General features: G+C 39.8%; 1 protein-coding gene across 2 annotated transcripts in view; it reads left to right on the top strand.

Annotated features, from left to right (window-relative positions):
- The window catches only part of RPTOR (regulatory associated protein of MTOR complex 1), a 311,493-nt gene that overhangs the window by 12,536 nt on the left and 274,788 nt on the right, over positions 1–24,169 (top strand). For both annotated transcript variants that reach the window (XM_083727385.1, XM_083727384.1), the window contains exon 2: positions 18,788–18,890. In XM_083727385.1, coding sequence (XP_083583511.1) covers positions 18,788–18,890 — 103 coding nt within the window. The remainder of the gene's footprint in view (positions 1–18,787; positions 18,891–24,169) is intronic.

Here is a 24,169-nt window from a genome sequence, read left to right as displayed (position 1 = left end):
TTGATTTGTCATCTTCACAAGACTAAAAAGTGGGATGCTAAATTGAGTCAATAATATTTGGAGGATGCCTTGGAAGTTAACAGACATCTAGCCTGATAAGCAAAACAGTTAAACAAAAGGAACTAGTAGAGGCAGCTCTACATTTGGAAATCTGAGCAGAATACAAGACTGGAAGAAATGTTGACAAAGGGTTGCTTGACAAAGGTGAGGTTCCTGATCAGGAAGCGTTTTGTCTAGCTTTGTACAGGGAAGCAATTGTGTAGAAATGGCTTAAAGAAATGAATTGACCTTTCTTAGATGGCCTCGTGAGTTTAGTGGTGAACAGATCTCCTAGATCCAAGAATAGCACACGTGACTCTTCTTTTTACTGTTTTCTCTTCCTTGGGCTCTCCAAACTGGTTCCAAGGTGCCTCTTTTGAGCCATGTGCTGCTGAAGGTGATGCAGATCTTCCTGCTTGCTTCAGAATTTGAATCTGATGCCTTAAGAAATACATTCTGTGTTCACTCACTAGTTTCTAACATATTTACAGTGACTGTAGCTGCATAAACTGCTTAACATCTGTTGTATCCTAAAGTTGGAAGTGCAGGTAACTGTAGCAGGCATTATAGACGGTCTGCATTTTGAAACTGACTGTGGGAGAGTAATGTTCATACTTAATCTCAGGGTGAGGAGGATGTGGTATGAAACACCAGCTAGCTGGATCTGATTTAGTTTATGTTGATCTCCAAGTGTTACATTTTTTATTCATCTTTGGATGATGACTGTAAAATATACTCACTGAAGATGTCGTCGGAGTGGGTCATCCTTGCACATTTCCTGTTTACAATTTGCCACTGTTTGACTCAAGCTGGACAATTTTGTGTGATTAGAAGAGAATCCATGTTCTAGAATGTTGAGGTTTTATTTATTTGTGGGATTTACATCCCACCTTTTACCATGAGTGGCTTCAAGGCAGCTCACAGTGATAAAACATAATAAAAAAAGCAACAACCAGACAGATCCAACATTGCGCAAGCAGACTTCCCACAACCCTGTGGAGCAGACTATGCAGGTACATGGGGGCTGCAGGGGGAGGAGGGGACTCGACTCCAGTCATGAGACTTCACTCATGAATGAGCTTGCACAAGGACAACTTTGGATATAATAAGAATAAGCATTTAGATAATAATAAGCCACAGTCACATAAAGAACAGCAGCACACTAACAGATAAAAACTATTGCATCCATTAAATAACCATGAATACAAAGCATGAGAGAAAAGGATAGCCTTTGGAGCCTAAAAGCTTGCCTTAGGTAAGACAAGCACTAAGCTTGGTTGTGATCCAGCATTTATTAAATACATGCTTGTTTTCCCAAGCATTTGCTGATTCTTAATATCAAGCTTTAAGTGATTTTTTCCCCCTACTGTGGCTTTTGTATTTATAATCTTAATGTATTTATGTTGATTTATTATAGTATATATGCCCATGTGGCTTTCTTTTTTTTAATGAGGGGCAAGATTCGAATAATTTAAATCAATAAATGGAAGTTAAGAGATGGAGTCAGGTGAATGGGTTACATAATTTTCGGTGTACCTACATAAAAGTAGCTTCTTTTTCCACCTACCTGAACTCAAAAGCTGATGTCTTCAGAGGCCCTTGTTCAAGTGCTATCTTAACGGGTAGGGAAGCTCATGTGGAAGAAGTCAATTCTTTGAGCATCCTCACTCCAGGCTGCTTAGGGAATTAAACTTTAAAACCAGCACTCTGAATTGTATCCAGAAACAAATTAGAAACCAGTGATGATTTTTTAAAACACTGGATTTATGCTGTGGGCAGCATGTGTTAGCAAACTATCCACTGCCTTCTGCACTAGTCAATCTACTAGTAGTAGATTTAAGAGTGGCTGGGGAGGCCCAGCCAGATGGGTGGGGTATGTATGTATGTATGTATAAATTATTTATTTATTTTCTGAATAAAAAGCTGATTCTTAAGGGCCAAAATGGAACACCCAAAATACCATTTCCTTCATTTGAGAATTCTTTAAAAACAGCACCTCTTTCATGTCTAGAGCTTATCTGGATTTCATTACGGTTCATTGGGGCATTTCTCTATCTAAAAATCTAGGGAGGTTATAATTTTATTGCATAACATGCAGAGTATGAATGACTACCTAAAATAGTTATGGCTGTGCAGTAGACCAAAACACTTCCTTCTTTTACTTCCTAGAGAACTTTCTTGGTTTATAATTGTGTCTGCTGCTCTAGACTACAGTGAATGACCATTTCTCAGAAAGCTTTGCGCTGAAATTTGCAGGATTCTGCATATTAACATGATTCAGGATGTGTTAGAGCTGCTTAAGCTTTTTATGAACAGTGACCTCTTCACATCCTGAAGAAAGGTTAAGTTCCTCTGCATTTATTGCATAGTAACAGTTTTTTTTTTGTAATATTTAGGCACAGTTTTATACTTAGAAAACATGCAATAGACATATCCCTGACAGTAGATTATGTTGATTGAGAAGGGAAAGTTAATAGTGTTTTCAAGTATGCATACAAATGCCTTTCAAAGACATAGTCTTTGAAATATAGGGGTATGTTTTCTGCATCATGAAGTAGCTCGAAGGTCTTGGATCCTGAACACATTTATTAACTTGGAAGTAAGTTCCATGATATCAGTGAGACTGTGTGAGCAGGCTTGTGCATATACATACACCTTTTATTATCTCCTTACTGTGACATACAGTTTGATGACTTGTAGAGGAACATACGTTGACTTTTTCCATACTGTGTCCGAAGTAATATCTAGTGACTTGAAAGCTCTGTCCACAGTGCTTGATCTGCATTGACACTTCATACATGCAGGCCATCCCTTGATGTTGCATCCATCACATAATGAATGTGTTTCTTTGAACTTAGCAATACTCCATGGTAAATGTGTTAAGGACCAGGATGCAGGAGCTGGGATAATTAAAGTATGCTACTCTTGTAGTGGAATGGCAAATTATTCTCAAGGACAGCTTGATGTTCCTGAAAGCTCAAGGCTAACATGGCACCATGTTCTTCAACAAGTACTTTCTCCTGAAGTTCTCGCATTACATTCCTTGTTTCATACAAAACCTTCAGTATTAATCTGATTTCCATTTTAAATTGGCATAGCGACATAAATGAGCATTGCCATATTAAAACTTCAAGAAGAAAGGACACTGCATATGTAAGATGTTTATGTGCTGTAGAATTGGAGTTATGTGATTTCCATTGTGACCTGTGATCTGAAATAAAGTATGCCTTTTTTTTTTAAAGAAGGCTTTGGGTATCTCAGTTCAAGTGAGCAGATGTTAGTGTCTTAAGAATATTGATTTTCATTTATATTGTCTTCCCTGAAGGTCCTCACCTGTTGGTGATAGAGATAAAAGTGAAAATGGAAGAGAAGGGCATTTGAAACAGTAGATATAGTTATCCACCTTTATTTGACCTGAACATGCACATGAGTGTCCTCTCAACTGAACCCTAATCCTCACTCCCCGTTCTCTGACATTTCTCTTGTTTTACTTGTTTCAGACAATAACATCTTCTTCAACACAATATACATGTACCATTTTATTCCTTTCTTCCTATTTTTGCTGTAGCCTAACTTCAAGCTTCCTATATTTTCTGTTAAGGCAGATTTAGCTTCTTACTATGAAATAGCACTGCCCCTTTCTACATTTATGTGCTTAAGCTCCAGCTGATACTGATTATGGTACAGTATATGCCTGTATGTGCAGTGTTATGCTATAGATACAGATTTATTGGTACAGATTTCCCCTCTTCTCAGTTTGATACAATCAGTATTCTATGCCATCCTTACTATGCTTTACAGTTTAGCTGAACATAATTTCAGTGGTGGTACCTCGTTATTTCTCTAATTAGTAGCTATTATTATCTTTGTGGTGGCTTATAAATTCCAAGCCAATTCATGGTTTGTCCTTGAAGTATCCTAACAACAACATTATGAGGCAGCTTAAGGATACTGCATTAAATTGTATAATTAGTCCTCTTCCACAGTAGCGTAATTTTAGGACAAGTCGTATCATTTGCATTTGTTTTTGCACTTGGTCCAACATTGATCTGTTCCTTGTTTATAGATCTTATAAGATCATGCATATATAACCATTTGATAAAAAGAATTTTATAATAGTTTTCTGTTATGTTTAAGCTGAGCCTTTGATAAAAATAAATGACACATTTCTTCTGAAATTGATATGTAAACTGTTCCTTCACAAGTAGTTTAGAAATCTATTTCCTCTAAATTTGTCCATGGTTTGCAGTAGATAATATATTTTAGTTAACAAGCCTTTCTTTATGGCAACTTCAAAAACTATATGTAACTTCATGAAAATTACATGCAGATAAGATGGCTAATTGGTGCAAGTCCTTTGTTGTGTTCTAATTTCCCATAATTGGCTTGTGGTGATCAATAGCTTGCTTTCCCTTACTGTACAGGATTTTGATAGAAAAGCATGCGAAGGCAGTTTTACATTAACTGGAAGAGAATACTAACATTATCTCAACAAATATAGCACTTGAATTTGTTTTACAAGTGTTTCCTTTTAGGTCTGAGAGTATGAGATAAAAAATATTGAACCGTCTTCTATTGATGGAAGCATGCCAGCTTTTTATTTAAGGGGGTTTCTTTGATACACACGCAGATTCTCTGTGGCTTGAAAGTTTGCATCAGCAGGTGAAATGGGAGACAATAGATTAATAACAGCAGCATCCTGCTCTCTCTCTCACAAAACCATTGAATTCACACCTAGGTACTAGTCTTCGATTCTTAACATAATTATCAAACCTAATTCAGTAATGTTGGATAAATTAGCTTTTTCTATCTTTTGGGCCATTATTAGTAATATGATTAGCATTCTATATAACTTATATCCATGTTACTAAGAAGTTACTTCTGGGATGATTCTATGACGCAATGCAGATAGCATCTGCAGATAACTAAGAAACCACCTATAGTAATCTGGCATGGACCCAAATAACGGCTTAGGGCCTAGGTGCTTACAAAGATGAAGAGGTTAGCTATTTCAAGGTTCCTAAGGTAAAGGTAAAGGGACCCCTGACCAATAGGTCCAGTCGTGACCGACTCTGGGGTTGCGGCGCTCATCTCGCTTTATTGGCCGAGGGAGCCGGCATACAGCTTTCGGGTCATGGGGCCAGCATGACAAAGCCGCTTCTGGCGAACCAGAGCAGCGCACGGAAATGCCGTTTACCTTCCTGCTGGAGTGGTACCTATTTATTTACTTGCACTTGACGTGCTTTCGAACTGCTAGATGGGCAAGAGCAGGGACCGAGCAACGGGAGCTCACCTCGTCGCGGGGATTCGAACCGCCGACCTTCTGATCGGCAAGTCCTAGGCTCTGTGGTTTAACCCACAGCACAACCTGCGTCCCATTTCAAGGTTCCTAGCTCAGAAGAATTTAGAGGTTTTTTAAATGTAAATAACTAACCGTTGTGCAATATCATAAACTACCTTTTAAACTCGACCTTAAAAAAACTCCAGTTTGTGTAGTACCGGAGGAAGGAGTGACTGTTATGGAAACATTATTATTATTTATTAAATTTGTTTACCACCCTATACCCGTACGTTTCAGGGCACTTTACAAGATGAAATCACAATATAAATGCACAAAATACATTATCAAAATAAAAACAAAAACAAACATATAACAACCACCCCTCCAACACATTTTAAAAGGGCATTGGATGTCAGCCAGCCAAAGGCTTGGTTAAAGAGGAATGTTTTTGCTTGGTGCCTAAAGCTGCAACAACAACAACAATTTATTATTTATACTCTGCCCCCCTGGATGGGTTTCTCCAGCTACTCTATAATGAAGATGCCAAGCAAACCTCTCTGGAGAGAGCATTCCACAAATGGGGAGCCACTGCAGAAAAGGCCCGTTTCTGTAGAAACTCATCTATAGGCTTTTGGGTACACAAAGTGTCTTTGGATCCTGGCCTTTGTGATGATCAATGCCAGGCCTTTATTAAATTATTGCAGAATGTCAAATCTCAGTAGTGTAGTTCCTAGTTTGGTAGGAATGGGAAAGCATTATTTTTTTAAAAAAATTGATCTATTTAACTGAATCAGTACTAAAAGAGCTAAAAGAAAACTTCCTTTGTTACCTAGCAGTACCTTTTAAAAAATGAGTACACATAGTAATTTGTCCACTAATTTAAAGTAAGATTCTGATTTGCACAGTAGATAGATATATTAGAACCAAAACTTTTTAGAAGATTTAATTTTTATCTATTAAAATGTCTTTGAGTATTTTTTTCTAGTGAATACAAGTCAGCACTGGATGTGAGACATGGTTGTTGGATTTTGCTGCTGTAATTGCATTATGTTCCTGCTGTACTAAATCACTGCAGCTCATTAGTAAAAGCAAGCCTGTATTAGTCATAGACCATCACACTTTCTTTAGTAAGAATAAACCACCAAGTTGTAATGTACTTGAGTGTTAATTAAAAAGTGATTAAGCTATAATGTTGCTTGCCTTCTTGCTGGCTTGGGCGGGCATTGACTCTTGGGAAACACTGTGGCAAAAGAGAAAACATAATAGCTGTGGTGACAAAACACTTTAAATTCTTGAACCAAGAAGTCTTAGGAAGGTTTTTAGAACCAATCTCTCAGCTGCCTCCAGAGTTTGGCATAGAATTTCAGATATGCTCTCCAGTGAATTGCCTTTCCATCTTTTTATTATTATTTTAAAAAGAGTTAACAAACTATTATTTTTTTCAATAAATAATAATGTTTATTGATTTATAAAAGAGAAATTATGCAGGTGAATTGACATTGCAAAATGTTCAAAACAAATCCTTTCAATACCATACATGGTTCAACCCAACCAAAAGGTAAAGAACAGAAAAAGAATGTTAAAATATTTTTTTTAATCAATAAATTTATAAATTTTGATTCATGTTTGATTCATTGGTATTCCTTTAGCTAATTGTGAGTCACTTTTAGACTACAACTCCCATCAGCCCCAGCTAGCATGGCCAATGATCAGGGATGATGGGAGTTGTACTCCAGCAACATCTAGAGACCCATGCTTGGTACAGAGTTCATTCAAAGGATCCAAGAGTTAGTTTCAGTGTTCAAGTTCTCCTCTCTCTCCTCTCTCTCTCTCTCTCTCTCTCTCTCTCTCTCTCTCTGACCTGCATTTTACTAGCAAGTCATAGGGTTGCATCAAACACGGCTGGTTCACTGGTGCAAGGAACTTTTGAGCAGTGGGACTTTTGTTTCCTCTCCTGTCCCCTCCAGCCCCCTTATGCACCCTCAAAATCAGCTATCAGTTCTGGAGGTTTGATGGACTCTCCAAAGCGGATTTGGGGGTTGGGGGTGTACAGGTGGAAGCAGAATACAGTACAATAAATGGCAATTTCTTTGCATCAATGGAGCCTGCTGGCTCAGCACTGGATACATTCCACAATCTTTAACAATCAGGTTTAGTAGATTTTTAAACTAAGTGTGACTGTGGCACAGTGATGCCTTTTACTGTTGAGTTTCCAATCGATGGCAAATTAAAATTTGCATACTTGATGCAGCTATAGAACCTGCTATTATACATTTCCATTCTGGCCTTTGGAACTGAACAGTGGTTAGTTTATTATGGTGTTATTGTGCCATTACAGTGTGTTTTTTGTGTCTACAATTTAATCCCATGATTCTTGCGCCATACCTGTAATTTATAGCTGTTTTGTTCTCCTCCGTGCATTTCTCTCTTTTGAGAGCAGAATTGTGGCTGTTTGTTAAATGATGGTTTGGATTACAAATAAAGCACTTGTAAAGCTCTTTCTGCAAATTTCCAGTAAGCGTAGTTGGAAACTTAATCTATATTCTAGCAAATATTACCTTCATTTACTGTTTTGGAGAACTATATAAATGTATGCAAGAAGGTTATGAAAGTTTCAAAAAGTGTTCCTTTTTTCTGTCAGGGCATAGCATTTGTTTGTTAATGTGACAATAGTTTAAAAGGAAAATGAAATTCATCTTTAATAATCCTGTAGTAATATATCCTTGATTTGGAAAGATATTTCACTGTCAGCTGAGTCACTCCTTTTGATGCATCCTGCTGTGTGAGTGCATAAATGAATCAATTACATTGACATTATTAAAACAACTTTGTCACAAACTAGAGCTCAAACTAGAGCTCATTGCAAATAAATCATAATGTGTATTTTGCCATTATTTTCAATTTGACAGTCTAGAATTAAGGCAATATTTTTAAAAATGCTGTGCAGCACGGGATCACCTTGACAGAGTGTGAAATCACAAAGGGAGATCTGCAGCTCATTCAGGCTTTTGCATGAACATGGAATTGTTTAGATGACATTTGTCATTTGTGTCTAATTTGCAATTGTTTCCATGCTAAGGTGGTGCTGTGTTGAATTGAGTATACTATTAAATTGCAAAAAGAAGGATCACCCCCTTATTTCTGGACATAAGTAATAGGAAACATGTTTTCACACATTTTTGGTGCCAATATAAGAGAGGGCAATTCATAGCAATGAAAGGGCATGTCTGACTGGCTCAGGGTAGGATATGTCTGTCTGACTGGCTCAGAGGAGGAGAGTGGAAAGGATGCTGCCAACAGGGAGGGGCTGGAGAGGACACACTCCCCCCCTCCCACTCCTGCTAGTTCCGTCTTCTGGAGCAAAGGGTTTCCCTTGCAGTGGGAGACACACGCCACACGGAAAAGTGCATGCCTCCAATCTCATACGAATCTCATAAGGAGAAGGAGTCTTGCAAGTGAGCGCATCATTTCTTGCCTTTAAAAGCTAGTGAGGGGAGCATGCCCATTGGTCAAGACATCATCATAGGTTTGGTTCAGTTTCAGACCCTGATGTTCTTCTTGAACACTTAGCCATGCTGCTGGTGATCTGTACCTGTACTTTGTTGTTGTTGTACTGAACAGTTAGAATTGACAGTAAATAACCAGGCTGCTCTCTTTTTAGGGATATATTTATGAGTAATGATCTTTCTCCCAAATCCTCTTTTTTAATTTATTTCATGACTTCAGACAGTATCTCAGAAATATGCCGGGCATTTCTGTATCGTTGTTGTTGTTGTTTAGTCGTTTAGTTGTGTCCGACTCTTCGTGACCCCGTGGACCAGAGTACGCCAGGCAATTCTGCCTTCCACTGCCTCCCGCAGTTTGGTCAGACTCATGTTTGTAGCTTCAAGAACACTGTCCAACCATCTCGTCCTCTGTCGTCTCCTTCTCCTTGTGCCCTCCATCTTTCCCAACATCAGGGTCTTTTCCAGGGAGTCTTCTCTTCTCATGAGGTGGCCAAAGTATTGGAGTCTCAGCTTCAGGATCTGTCCTTCCAGTGAGCACTCAGGGCTGATTTCCCTAAGAATGGATAGGTTTGATCTTCTTGCAGTCCATGGGACTCTCAAGAGTCTCCTCCAGCACCATAATTCAAAAGCATCAATTCTTCGGCGATCAGCCTTCTTTATGGTCCAGCTTTATGGTCCAGCTCTCACTTACATACATCACTCCTGGGAAAACCATACCATACTAGTAAGCCTTGAATAAAGCTTTATTTATTATGTGTACGTGAGAACCTCTTTCATTGCATTGTGATGGGAGCCAGGATGCTTTAGGGTACATCTTAAATGAGTAAAAAGTGATCAAACGTCCATATGAGTCCACTAAATACTTCAGTTGCTTGTCTTAAATTTATCAGTAGACGTTATGGGTTTGTTCACAGCCATGCTGTAAAACAGCAGTAGGGTACTCTATCAGTAATGTAGTTGGCAGTACAGATGTCAAGTATATGAGATGTTGGCAGTCCTGAACCATGTATGAGGAAGAACAGGATACAAAAAATTAAAAAATAAGTAATAAGCTTTACTGCTGGAGTAAAATACAGCAGTATGAGAATACCGTATTTTTCGCTCTATAACACGCACCTGACCATAACACGCACATAGTTTTTAGAGGAGGAAAACAAGAAAAAAATATTCTAAACGAAACAGTGGATGTATGATTTTTGTGGTTCATGCTGTGGCCACAGACATGTGATCTGACGGTGAGTTTGGGGTAGCCCAATGCAAAAATCCTGAGGATCCATGTGGATCCATGCTTTGTAACCACATTTTTGCGCCATTGCGGCCCCATGAAACAGTGGGTGCGTGTGTTTTTTGGTGCAGGCTGTAGCCATGGATATGCTATGTGATCTGATGGTGAATTTGGGGTGACCTAGTGCAAAAATCCTGAGGATCCATGTGGATCCATGCTTTGTAACCACGTTTTAAGTGGGGAGGGAAGGAAAAGAACTCAAGGGACAAGGAGCATGCGTGGGGGGTGTGGAGAAGGATGCTGCTGATAATGCAGGAGAGGCTCCTCTCCGGCTTTGCTCCTTTAGAACAAGCAGGCTCTGCGTCTCTCCCTCCTCCCTGGCAAGGAAACCATGATAGTAACCACTCTGAGACAAATCAAGAAAAATTGCGACCAACACTCTCCCTCAAGAAGTGCAGTGAGGTCAAAACACACACACATGCAGAGAGAGAACTGGCCTTAAAGTCAGGGGCGCTGGGGGAGTGAACGGGAAGCAAGAGAAGGAGAAGGAACCCCCCCCCCTCTCTCTCTCTCTCTCTCTCTCTCTCTCTCTCTCTCTCTCACACACACACACACACACAGAGTGTCAATTCTAAAGTCGCAGGGGCGCAAGGAGAGTGAACGGAAGCAAGAGAAGGAGAAGGAGCCCTCTCTCACACACAGACACACAGAGTGTCAATTCTAAAGTCGCAGGGGCGCAGGGAGAGTGAACGGGAAGCAAGAGAAGGAGAAGGAGCCCTCACACACAGACACACAGACAAACAGTGTCAATTCTAAAGTCGGAGGGAGAGTGCAGGGGCGCAGGGAGAGCGAAGGGGAAGCAGGAGGAGGAGAACGATAGCTCAAGCACACACACACACAGCCCCTACAGTGGCTAATCCAAAATCGGACAGCAAAAAACTGCAGACAGGGACAGAAAGCACGGGGTTGTTTTAAAGCAGCCAACCCCGCTATGCTTCTCTCCCTCCTTCCGGCTAGGCTGGCTGAAAAGCTTTGCTGCTACTTAGCGAGCTCAGTGGGGAGGAGAGAGGGACATAGAGGACGGGGTTGTTTTAAAGCAGCCAAGCCCGCTCTGCTTCTCTCCCTGCTCCCGGCTCTGCTCGCTGACAGGAGCCGCTTACACCCGCTTTGCTGTTTCAAAGCGAGCCACGGACTGCTCACAACTGCAGCAGATTCCCCCGCCATCTATAGGCATTCGCTCCATAACACGCACAGACATTTCCCCATACTTTCTAGGAGGAAAAATCTGCGTGTTATGGAGCGAAATTTACGGTATATGTCCCAACACAGTTTGATGTAAATAAATATCTTCATACCTCATACTTTTTTCCTTTTTAATCCTTGCAGTGTGGTTTCAAATTTATATGTAATCTGTAACAAGGAATGATGGTTGGTAAATATTAAGGGGCTTGAATTTTCTGGGTCATACACTTAGAGGCTCAGATCCTGTACAGACCCTGAAGTTTGTGTCACCTTGGAATCCTGAGGAAAGCTAAAGGTAAAGGACCCCTGAACGGTTAAGTCCAGTTGAATTCGATTTTGGGGTGTGGTGCTCATCTCCACTTTCAGGCCAAGGGAGATGGCATTCGTCTGCAGACAGCTTTCCAGGTCATGTGGCCAGCATCACTAATTCGCTATTGGTGCACAGAACACACTGATGAGTACCAGAGTGCACGGAAACACCATTTACCTTCTCCGTGCAGCAGTACCTATTTATCTACTCACACTGGTATGCTTTCAAACTGCTAGGTTGGCAGGAGCTGGGACAAAGCAACAGGAGCTCACCATGTTGGGCAGATTCGAACAACAGATCCGATCGGCAAGCCGGTTGGTTTGGACCACAGTACCACCCATGTCCCTTCCTGAGGAAAGGGGGAGGTTATGTGTGGGGGTTATATTTTCAATATTTTAGATTGTTCCATCTGATAAACAATTATAAATTGAGGCGAAAGGATATCATTCTCTCAGGGTTCAATACACATTGGGCTATAATATGTGGGAATAATTCCCTATTTGGTGCTGCTGCTCTGCAGGTAAAGGGAATGGCCTGGCTGTCACAGGTTAGGATATGAACAGACTGGTTTTAGAATTTATCAAGGTCAACAGCCTTGTTGTGATACATTGGTTTTTGCGGTGTTTGTACTGCTGGAGGACATCTCTGCCAGGAGCCTCTCAATCTTTGGTTTTTTTCTTAGGCTTGAATTATAATCCAGGCAATCTTCTTTCTCAGAAGAAATTGCTATTCACCTTTGGGCAAGTGGCAGACTATGCAGCTAATATATTTTATCTGCAGTACCTTTTTGCTGCTGCTGCTTCCTTCATTGGACGGCTTGCTGTATGGCTGGATAATAGTGGAATACTGTACGCCTTTCATTTGTATTGCTTTCCTCACTATTGACTAAGCTACTGCTTCAATATCTTGATAGCTTGATTCTGTGAATTGTTCCCAAAGGTTTCAGTATTTGCGCAATAGTTAAATTGATGAAAAAATGTCATTCTCTTCTTAAGATTTTTGCCTTAGGTATGTTTTTCTCTGTATTTGTTGTTGTTTTTTAAAAAATAGTTATTTGCCTAAGGAGAATGTGGTTTTGTAACTACATCGAAGATAAAATAGACAGATTTCTTATTTCTTGCTGAATGAGTTGCATATTGGAAGACAATCATTGGAAAAATCTCCCATGACACTCAAGTTTTCTAACCAAAAGTTATTATTGTAAACTGAGTGTCTAGACCATGTTTAGAACTAGAAATGCCTTCAGTCCTGAAGAGATTAGCCAGACCCAGCAGTAAATTAGTACGAAAAGGATTAATAGGGTGGTTATCCATGTTACTTTTAGTACATGGGCAATAAGCTCAAAAGCTTATCAATGTGTACGCTCAGGTTGAAAAAGACACATTTAAGAGGCGTGTGAATAACTGGTAACATTTTTGTATGGTTTGAGACTATATGAGAATGGCCTCTGGTAGCCCTTTAAAAAAGCCTATTCATATTCCTACCTATTCATAGTGTTTTTCTGGTAGTTCCCTGGTACAGATCACTTAGTTGAGAAGGTTGCCACTCTTAAGGACCAGTGGGCACCACTTGAATTTTGAGAAAGTGTCGTGAATACTAGTCACAAAATGGCTCCCAGGGACTGGTGGTACAACACAAAATTAGAGAGAATACAGTCATTGCTTCTTCCCCAGACAACTTCATTCTACTGTGGGAATTCAGTAGGGTCCTACTGCTTCAGTATCAGAATTTAAACAGCAAATACAATTATTTAAACAGGGGGGGAAATCTAAAAATGACATAGCTGCTAACCACAATTTGAAACCAACATAAAACTACTAGGGGAATAATTCAGTACAAGAATCTACCAGTAAATGCATACAACTTCACTTAACCAGTGAAGAACATAAAAAAAAATCATTGCTTTCAATTGTGTTCATAAAATCATAAAATTGTAGAGTTGGAAGGGACCCCAAGGGTCATCTGGTCAGTGGCCAACCTCTCCTTAAAAATCTCCAGTGTCTGAGAGTCCACAATGTCCCAAGGGAGTCTGTTCCACTGTTGAACAGCTCTTACTGTCAGAAAGTTCTTCCTGATGTTTAGTCAGAATCTCCTTTCTTTTAACTTGAATCCATTGGTCTTAGCCTTCACTGCAGGAGAAAACCAGCTTGCTCCATCTTCCATGTGACAGCACTTCAGATATCTGAAGATGGCTATTATATCTCCTCCGAGTCTCCTCTTTTCCAGGCTAAACATACCCACTCCCTCAACTGTTCCCTATAAGGCTTGGTCTCCAGACCCTTACTCATCTTTGTTCAGAAATGGGTGAGCACTTGGTGTCTGTTCCCTGCTTTTCTCTGTACCATGGTCTGGCTTCCTGTCATCTTCTGTGTGCAAGCAGCATAAGAGTTGAGCTAGTTGGGGCAGAATTTAATTCAAGACTATAGCATTTCGTTCTGCTTTACACTACCACGTGCATTCCCATAGGGCTAAATGCCTGTACATAACATAGTTCACATTTATGTGTGTTAAGATAGAATCAGACTTTGTCCAATTTTTCTTTTTCTCTGTTGCACAATAAAGCTTCTAAACTGAAATACCTGGTAACTGTGAAACTGCTTTCTCCCCTTTCCTAAGGGCTGTTCAGTCCTCTGGGAATTCCTGTAAAGTGCTGATAGAAGGAACTGCTTCAGAAATCATGAAGCTTCCTCCTGCATCCTAGAAAGCATTACTTTAACCCCTTGATAACATAAAATGAGGAAATGTGAAACATGCATAATGTCCATGATAGCAATGCATTTTGATCAACAATTTGCCTTGGGATGTAGCCCCCGTGCTGACGTGTTTTGCAGCAAGCTTTTTGGATGTAGGGAGAGGGAGGAGATAGTAGAGACTGCAGGGTTTTTACTCTAAAAATACATGGGATTCTCCCTGTTTGGTCCCTCCAATTCTTTCTTCATACAGTCTCTCTGCTGTGTGCTCCAGTTTCTAGCTTTCTCTATAAATTATACATTTGTATGGCTTCAGCTTTGCTGAAAGTTTTTCCCCCTGCTCTGAATCTTAATGAGCACCCCAGGGATGTGGAGATCCAGGTGGCTTTCCTCTAGAAAGGCATGGGAATGCTGAGTACTATTTATGTAAATATTTGTGAGAGGAGGTCCCTTATATATGCGACTTTAAAATAAGGAATTGTGGTAAACAACAATCAAGGAATGATGCCATCCCAGAAATAAGTTTTGGGCAACTTTAGAGTGTTATTAATGATTGATCTTTGATTTCTTTCCTCCCGCTCCTTGCCCTGGATATATCAGAATGCATGTATTTGATCCAAACTTTCTTCTGTTGCCATTGAATTAGCAGCCCTAGGCAAGACAGAGATGTGAAGCCAACTGGCAGTTCTTGACTAGACACTACAAATCTTGCTTTATTATATAATAAAGCCCATTTTAATAGCTTTTCATCTTCATAATTAAAACACTTAATGCCCGTAGTACAAATATATAGAAGAAAGGATAGCATCCCATAAATGTTCTCTATATTTAATATCTTAGCACAGTGCAAACAGAATAAACTTTATAATTTAATGCATTCTTTTTCCAAAGAGAAAGGAACTACCATAGTATCCATGCAACCTGTTGTACTTCCATGTATGTTTTATGAATGGATGCAAATGCTCATATCTGATTCTGCTTTTGGGTCACATATTTGAACAAATGGAGTTATACAAATCTATGGTAAGACTGCATTTGGAACATTGTGTACAGTTCTGGTCACCTCACCTCAAATTGTAAATTGTAGAACTGGAAAAGGTTCTGAAAAGCACAATAAGAAGAATCAAGGGATGTGGAGCAAGTCCCTTTCAAGGGAAGGTTACAGGCGGTGACCATTTTAGGCACATTGAATTGACATGTGATCGCCCATGCGCAGGTCTTTTTGGACCCGGAACAGGGCAGATAGGGGGTGGTAATGGGGTTTAATGTGCTTATGCACGCTCCATTGCTGATTGCAGGGGCCGGGGATGGAACCCCCGTGTGAAATGTTCGCTGCCCGTACAACATTTGGAGCTTTTCCCTTTAGTGAAAATGCAAGAGGTGACATGATAAAGGTTTATAAGATTATGCATGGCATGGGGAAAGTCAGTAATATAAAGTTTTGTTTCTTCTCTTCTAACAGCAGTACTTGGGGATGTCCAGTGAAGCTGAATGTTAGAAAATTCAGGACAGACAAAATAAAGTATTTCTGGACACAGCTTGTGGTTAAAATGTAATTTGTTCTCACAAGAGGTGCAGAACGCTTTGAAAGAGGACTAGACCAATTCATGGATGATAAGGTTGCCCATGTCTATTAGCCACAATGGCAACATTCTACCTCTGGTGTCAGAGGTAGCACGCCTCTGATTACCAGTTGCTGAGGTTCACACTCATCCTGTTTGCTCTTGGGTCCTCTTTTTGAGCTTCCTATGTGGCCACTGTGAAAGCAGAGCATTGGACTAGATCAGGCACAGGCAAACTCGGCCCTCCAGATATTTTTGAGTTCCCATCATCACTGGCCCTGTTAGCTAGGGATGATGGGAGTTGTAGTCCCAAAACATCTGGAGGGCCAAATTTTCCTATGTCTGGAATAGATGGACCTTTGGCTTCATCTTGTATTCTTATGGCGGTAGTTTATTCAGCAAAGTTTTATCACACTGGAAAAATCTAAGGAGATAGGATTGACAATTGAATTTCCTTGGTGTTCTAAAATTAGTAAAATATCCACTTTTTTGTATTCTGTATTTTATAATGGTCTTGTTCCTCGCGCTGTAATGTTAATGTTTTATTGCATGTGTTACATCATATCTAGACTGACCGCAGTAGACCTTCCCGGCAGAAACTGTTACGGTACTTGCCTTTGGTCCCTGGTGGCATCATTTAATCACACCTTTCTTGTTGGGTTTTTATTATGAAATTATGAAATGCTTTATTCCTTTTCAGCTTTTTTTGTTACACTTTATTGCTTTGGAGTTCTGTAATTCAACTCTGAGACTGTTACTGAGTCAGGTACTTTATCTTCAGTAGCTTGAGGTTTCTTGCTCAGAAGCTGTGTTTAAAAGAAGGTGAAATGTCTGGTTTGTGGAATTTCAGGCTGTATCAGCACTGAACTTGTATTATTTGTATTTGTTCATGCTTCTTACAAAAGATTCATCATGTAACATCTTCTTCTGCTTTTTGTCTGCATGTATTGAATTAGGCCAAAGTCCCTGTACAATTCTTTGGCCATAGTTTTCTTGTCAGTGTCCCAAATTAATATATATATATAAGTATCTGTGTGTGATTATTGTATGCTCCTGTAAGACTGGAATAGCCAAGATGTGTAATGAACAGGAAAGAGTGGGGAGAAGAGGCTGTTGTAATAGTGGACTGAGACAACTTGAGCCTAAGGGCATCATTAACTCTTATCATACACCACTGTAATAGAGTCCCACAGCTATTATTAGATAGCTACAAATTGAAGTGGTATAGTTTGGCCCCTGTACAGTGTGGGAGTTCTTAAAGTATAATACTTTGGAGAGCATGCAATTACCCAGTCTTGCAGTAAGAATATTGCACAGATATTATTTACCACAAGCCATGTAGTATGCTTAGAATCAAATTCCTTTCTTCGGTGATAACATGTATGGGGAAACTGTGTCTTGTGATCTACCTGCAATATATGAGCTTTCTTTTAAGAGATCCAAAACACATTTAAGGCTCTTTTTGTTTATCTGGCTTCCTGAGTGGTCACTTAAGGCAAGGCATGCTATGTTGCATTATTGATTTGCGAATCTTGAATAATGTGTTTCCATTACTTTTTAATAAAGCATTTCTGTTGGACTCTGCCTAATCCATGAAGTTTGGCAGAGATCCACTGGCAATCAGTCTTCAGTGGAACTGCACTAAGGGCTTTAGAAACAGCAGCTTTAGGAATTTGAGACACATATGCAGCCCCAGGATGTGTTTTCTGAACAAAAGATAACCTGAGGCGGATTTCCCTAATCAAGAAACAGATTTGGAGATCAATACATGAATGTTTAGGGTGCAACCTTGTATTTAATAGTTCCTTAGTATAATTAGAAATAGGGTCAGTCAGCAATTTGCCACAAACAACATTTGACTTTTCTCTAAAACCATGTAGAAATAGGTTTCAGCAAAAATGTTGCAATTAAATTTTAAAAATTTATTGTAAACATTTTATGCCACCTTTTCCCTAATTTGTAGGTTTCAGAATGGTAGGACCAGCTTTTCCAATAAGTCCACAAAACAAATCAGCAAACCAAGCAAAAATTTGTGCTGGTGTACCCACCCATGTTCGTTATTTGTGCACATCAGTGGCCTGAAAGAAGCAGCTTTCTTTTACTTATAAAATATTTCTTACCTATACAGCTGGAAATTGTTTTTTCTTGCCAAAGGTTACCAGGCAGGTGCCTGTTTTTAAATACTTTGTACAGATATGAGCACAAGCACTTTGAGAGTGCATTTGGGGGTTTGGGGCTATGGTGCAGAAGGCTATCCATACTTTTTGCTAACTTGTCTAATAAATTAATTTGGTTGTTATAGATGCTATAGCAGAACTGAGAAGCTTTTGTCTGCATATTAATCACAGCAATCATTGCATAGATGGAATTTCCCAGTGGAGAATGGGAACACATTTTCATGCTGAATGTTGGACTTAGTTTCCTACAGTGACTGCAAACGAAATGTCTACTTATTGTTTGACAAGCAGGTGGCTTCTTTCCATGTGCAGGCCGTTAAACTTGCTTAAATTCAGAGACAGAATTGCAGTAGAAATACCCTCTACCAGTTGTTGCTTAGAACAGAGATTAATGGCCAGAACCTTTCATTTTAGAAGCTTAAGCAATTACATTACCTGCTACTATTCTTTCAGAGGGCTATCCTACATGATGAAAAAAAATTGCAGTAAAGATGCCTTTATCTTCTCTTGTTAGTATTTGTAGATATATACATGAGTTTTTAGGCCGTGTATGCTACAGCACTGCACTTCAACTGTTGGGTCAGGACCTACTAGTGGATCGTGGCCTGATCTGATGTGGGTCACAACAGCAGCACTACCACCATGCAAATATATGGTAAAACAGTAAGAAACTGGTCCCCAAATGTATGTTTGGTCTGAAAAAGCTAAAGGATTGTCTTAAACAATGTACTGATCATCTCTCTTCCTTTTTTCAGATGAAGACGGTTAGTGTTGCCTTAGTGTTGTGTCTAAATGTCGGAGTGGACCCTCCTGATGTGGTGAAGACAACTCCATGTGCCCGTCTTGAGTGCTGGATAGGTGAGTCCATTTGAATATTATTTGTTTAGTCTTTTAACCAGCCCTGTCTTGAGACTGGAGGCAGGTAACAACACATTAAACACAAATGCTGTGTTAAAATGCAGATTAAAGCAGGTTGATTTACTAAAGGCCACACTACCTCCTCCTGGCAGCTTAATTTTAAGCCACTGAAATTCAGCCCTAGTGTAAAAGGGCTTATCTGTCTGAAAGAGATTCAGCCTCAGGCTAGCTTTGCAGGGGAGGATTGTGGAGCAGATAGCAAAAACACTTCTCTGCATGGCCACTGCTATTTGTGTGAAGCCAGAAACATGCTGCTCATAGTTGATCTATTCTAGAGGATTTCAGAGGCACATGGGCCGCAACACCTTTTGGGGGCCACTTTGAATATCCTGTTATGAATAGTGTGTGATTAGTTGTACATTATAGTCCCTCTGTTGTGTATGTCCCTGGATATAACCAGAGTTAATGTATGGAAGTTTTGATACCTGCAAAGATTTGGGTGTAATAGTATGCATTTTTCATTTCATTGTTTACTAGAAAGAGGTTTCATAATGCAGGTTAGATATAGGTCACCAAAAACCTCAAGCCAAATTATTTTCTTACAATTTTACATTGTGATTTTTGACTGGTGAGAAGACATATTGACATGGCCGAGTGACTGGACCTTGAGGGGCAATAATTCTCAAACTGAAATGTCTGTTGAAGAAATTGCACAACCTTAATTCTTTCCTTTCATTTTGTATTAGTCCACCTCATTTTCCTGGTATCTTAATTGAGACTGGGCATTAATTCTTGTTTGCTGACAAATAGACCCTAATCGTAATTGAACAGGGGTGCTTTGTGTATGTAAATGTTTCATTAAAGCAGCAGCTCCTTGCCAGAACTCAGTTTAGTTCAAATGTCACAAAAGCATGGGTTCTGACAAGGATCCCAGTAATTTTGATAAATTGAATTTGGTGGAGAGAGGGAGAGATAAAACTTTCTGTGCACTGCTGTTGTCTAAATGACAATTTACTGTCATTTATAATGTCACATATTCAGTATGAATGCAGTCTGTCCCCACACACATCAGGTATTTCCCAGTGCGTGTGATTTGTATGCATAATTAACCTGTTCTGTGTGGATTTCTGGCTTTCTTAAGAGCATGTATTCTAATAGACAAACAAAATCTAGGAAATGCTGGATTGCTCCAAAATTTTGGAATATTGCAGTAAGTGGAAAGGTCTTGTCTGAAATGAACAAAAAGCCAGAGGCATTCATATTGGTATTGTCTGGGTATTTTCTTACCCTATAAAAGAGCTGCAACATCAGGTTTAATTGCTAAGAAGACAGAAGGTTTTACAAAGTGACTTCAGCATTTACTGCAGAGCTGTTAACCAAGACTTATGTTTGCATGCATGTTCAGTTATGTGAAGATAAGTATGGATGATTTCTCCTTGTATTATAACAGCCGTGGTATAATGCTAGTATTTGGGATGCTACAACAACTGTGTATTTTATTTTATTTCTTAGAAATAAGTGCACTGAGTATAGGAAATAATTGTGAGGAGTCATGCTTTTCCATTTGACTCAGCATGCTGGCATTCCCAACTAGCTGAGAAGACATCACACTTTTATAATAATTTCTTGTCTGCATTTTGTACTGGGGTACTCTCCACTTGCTTGCTCAGTCTGATTTGTAAGTAGCAGAGGACCAGGAAAACCCAGGCATGATTTTCCCAATGTCCAGGAGAGCCTGAACATGTTTTGCTCCAATCTGCTGCTTACTGGCCAGAGCAGCAGAGATCTACAGAAATATTTAGGATTTCCTGCTGTAGCGCTGCTAAGAAGATGGAAGTATTGAAAGAAGTAACTCTTTGCATCTCCTTCCCCACACATGCAGCACAGCAAGCCACTGAAAGGTGAATAGTGAGAAGTGATACAGCCTTTCCCCCTGCACTCTGTGTTCTAGACCCTTCTGCATATTAAGTAACTGGGAGGTAGAAGGAAGGAAGGGACTTTGCATCCCTGCAGTGAAACAATGTAGGAATTGAGCATTCCCTGTTTTGTCACCTGGTCCCACTGTGTGTGATATTTATATACCTGAGCCCCACACAATTTATACTTTTTAAAAAACACAGTGGTATTTTAATAGCCACTAAGTAATGTTTTTGCACTCTTCTCCTTTTGCTGTGCCTTAAATCTGTCTCCCTGGGATTAAAACTGGAGTGAACAAAATGCAGTTATGTTTTGAAGGTTGAGTGAAGAATAGGTGTGCATATATTCTGTAATTTGCCTTGAATGAGCTTTGAAGCACTCTTTTGAGAAGATACGGTTGTTAGGTGTACTGCTTTCACTCCAGATAATAGACAGTGTTCCTGTAATATTTCCTATCTTCTCTTAGAAAAATGACACCTGTCTCTTATTTTGGTTTTGCTTTATGACCTGGCATTAAATGTCACAATAAGTGTGTAGAAAATGTCATTAAGAAAGATGAATGCCCTGTAGCATTCAAAGGGGGGGGGGGGAATCTGTTTATAACAGTAGTGTAAATGAGTTGAATACTGAATAGAAGCAATGTAATTCAACTGAAATCTCTCTGTTTATACACTGCCTAATGGAGGCAGTGCATCAAAACAAGGCAGGAAATGTGACATGGTTTGTTACAGTCCCTAGAAATGGACTAACTGTAAAATAATACTGTTCTTTTCCCCTAAATGTGACCCGAATGCCACAATGCATCATTAAGAGTTAATTTTAGCAAAAGGGAAAACAGTAATCCCAGAACAGTTACTTTTCCACTGTGTCTGGAAACCATGCCAGCCAGTAATAATGATGTATAGGTAAAAGAGATGCGGGTGGCGCTGTGGTCTAAACCACTGAGCCTCTTGGACTTGCCGATCAGAAGGTTGGTGGTTCAAATCGCCATGACGGAGTGAGCTGCTGTTGCTGTGTCCCAGCTCCTACCAACCTACCAGTTTGAAAGCATGCCAGTGTGAGTAGATAAATAGGTACCACTGTGGCGGGAAGGTAAACAGCGTTTCCGTGCACTCTGGCTTCTGTCACAATGTTCTGTTGCACCAGAAGCTGTTTAGTCATGCTGGCCACATGACCTGGAAAGCTGTCTGTAGACAAACGCCACCTCCCTCGGCCTGAAAGGGAAATGAGTGCCACAACCCAATAGTCACCTTTGACTGGACTTAACCATCCAGGGGTCCTTTACCTTTACCTTTAATGATGTATGACTAAATACTTGATGAAGATAGGATTTCATGTCTGGGTAACAGCAGATACAATGCATTTATTATTTCACTACAATAAAATTGATGGTAAAGGAATCCTGTATAACCAGAACACGTGTTCTGAGGCTAACAAGAACTAGCTTTTCCATTGGAGCCTTGGAGGTTCTGGCCCTTCTTAAGCAGCTGCTCTTTTGAGTAGCCATGGCAAGAACTACACAACAGCTGTCTATTTTTTTTTATTATCCCCTTCATTTTCCTTTTGATTTTGCCAGTGCCACTGTTTTCTATTTCTCCAATCTTTTCAGTCATTTGTCTGAAGTGAGCTCTTACCACTACTTTTCTTTGCTATTGGTGCTTTTGCTGGATCCTTCCTGGGCATTTTAGTGGGTCTGAAAGGATGCATGAGAAAACATCAGAGTTAAGCAACTGGAAGATGTGCTTGATAATCACTTCTGGGTCACCTTGGAGGTCTACTACAAGGGCATAGAGCAGGCTATTCCAACATTTTGATTCTGAATGTGTGACCTGAGAAACAGTGTTCCATAGTGCAACTTGCTTATCTAGACAAAACGCCAACTGCCTGAAAGTATTTGCCTCTTGATGAGAGTCACAACTGTCCTCTGAGGTAAGTTTAGACTGGTCAGAGTTCATGAATTTAGAAACCATCCTGGTGATTGGGATATACAGTATTAAACTGTAATAAGCTACTACATTTATAGATGAAAAATGTTTTCATGAAGAATGAGATTGGCTCAGCTGAGCATTGTGTTGATTGTGTAGATTACTGATTTGGGTGTTCTCTTTGTGTCAAGTCCAAAGCCAGCTTTAAAAGCAATAATTCTTTATAGTATTTTTTTGTAAAAAAAAATTGAATAGGGAATATGTCTAACCCATTCTTAGTTCTTTTCACCTTAGAGCTATTGCTTCACCAGTCGATACTAGAGTTATTCTTTTTGTCCATAGTGTCAGGTGGGTTCCATTAAGCATGCAAATGCTCCTTTGGCATTCCACAAGGACATGATTCTTCCCTGGGTGGACTTGCACTGTAACTCATTAGTCTCTCTTTGCATGCATTTTTTACAAATTAATCTTGGTCTTCAGGGAGTAATTTGGAAATGACCCAGTTTTTCAGCCCTAGCTTTGCCAAAAGCATGGTACTGTATTGGAAGGATGCTTTTAGCTCGGTTCTTAAAGAATGAGAAGGGCCTTCTGAGGAAAATACAGGCAGTTAAGTGGGGAGATGTAAGCTTTTGTCTGAATTGTGTATTCTGAGTGTCAGGAGACAAAAATGCTAGCATACCCATCTTCTGCTTAAAAATGGGTGAGAACTTTGCATGTTGGTTTTTAGTGTTGTGGGGCAATATTCTTCTCCCCCAAATGGGGAAGCCTGTTCCTTTAATATAGGTACAGCTAGGGCTCAACACATGAGTGAATGTAAGCAGCTGAATTCCCTTTGGCTTACATTAGCAACATCTGGAAATGACTGTATCTGTTGTCTCATTGGCAATTGGTGGTGCTGGCTGAGGCTGATGCAAGTTGGGAGTTAACAGCATCTGGAGGGCAACAAGTTGATTGCAGAATTCTGAGGAATTGCTATTACTGGAAATCATTACTTCCTCCCCAGCTTCAGCAGTTTTTCTCCATAACTGTGTTGAGAACTTCTTTTTGTGAGTGTTCCTTTATTGAAAAGTGGGATCCATAAATGTTCAGAATACTAAATTCTACTCTGATACTCAATTCTGTGTTTGAACTGCACTAGCCTTGATTACAACTGACCACTTACTTCTCCAGAAACCTCTGTTTTGATAAAAGATGAGCAGAGCAGCAGAAGGGATTACTTTTTCTTTGTGTGTCTTTTGGAATATTTTGATTTGGTCTTGGAAAAGCATTTGCCATTTACCTATCTGTTCTTTCCTTATTTTGAAAACAAATAAATCAGGTACTAGAATAAAAATGCTAATCACTTCTCTTGGTGATCCTCATGCCTATCAAAATCCTGATGTTCTGAAGCTGTAGTGCTGAAATATAATTTCCTATATCTCACTGCACTAAACCCTG

This window comes from Podarcis gaigeae (assembly GCF_964106915.1).
Source record: "Podarcis gaigeae genome assembly, chromosome: 2".
In the NCBI taxonomy this organism is placed as follows: Eukaryota; Metazoa; Chordata; class Lepidosauria; order Squamata; family Lacertidae; genus Podarcis; species Podarcis gaigeae.
This window is presented reverse-complemented; position numbering and strand designations above follow the sequence as displayed.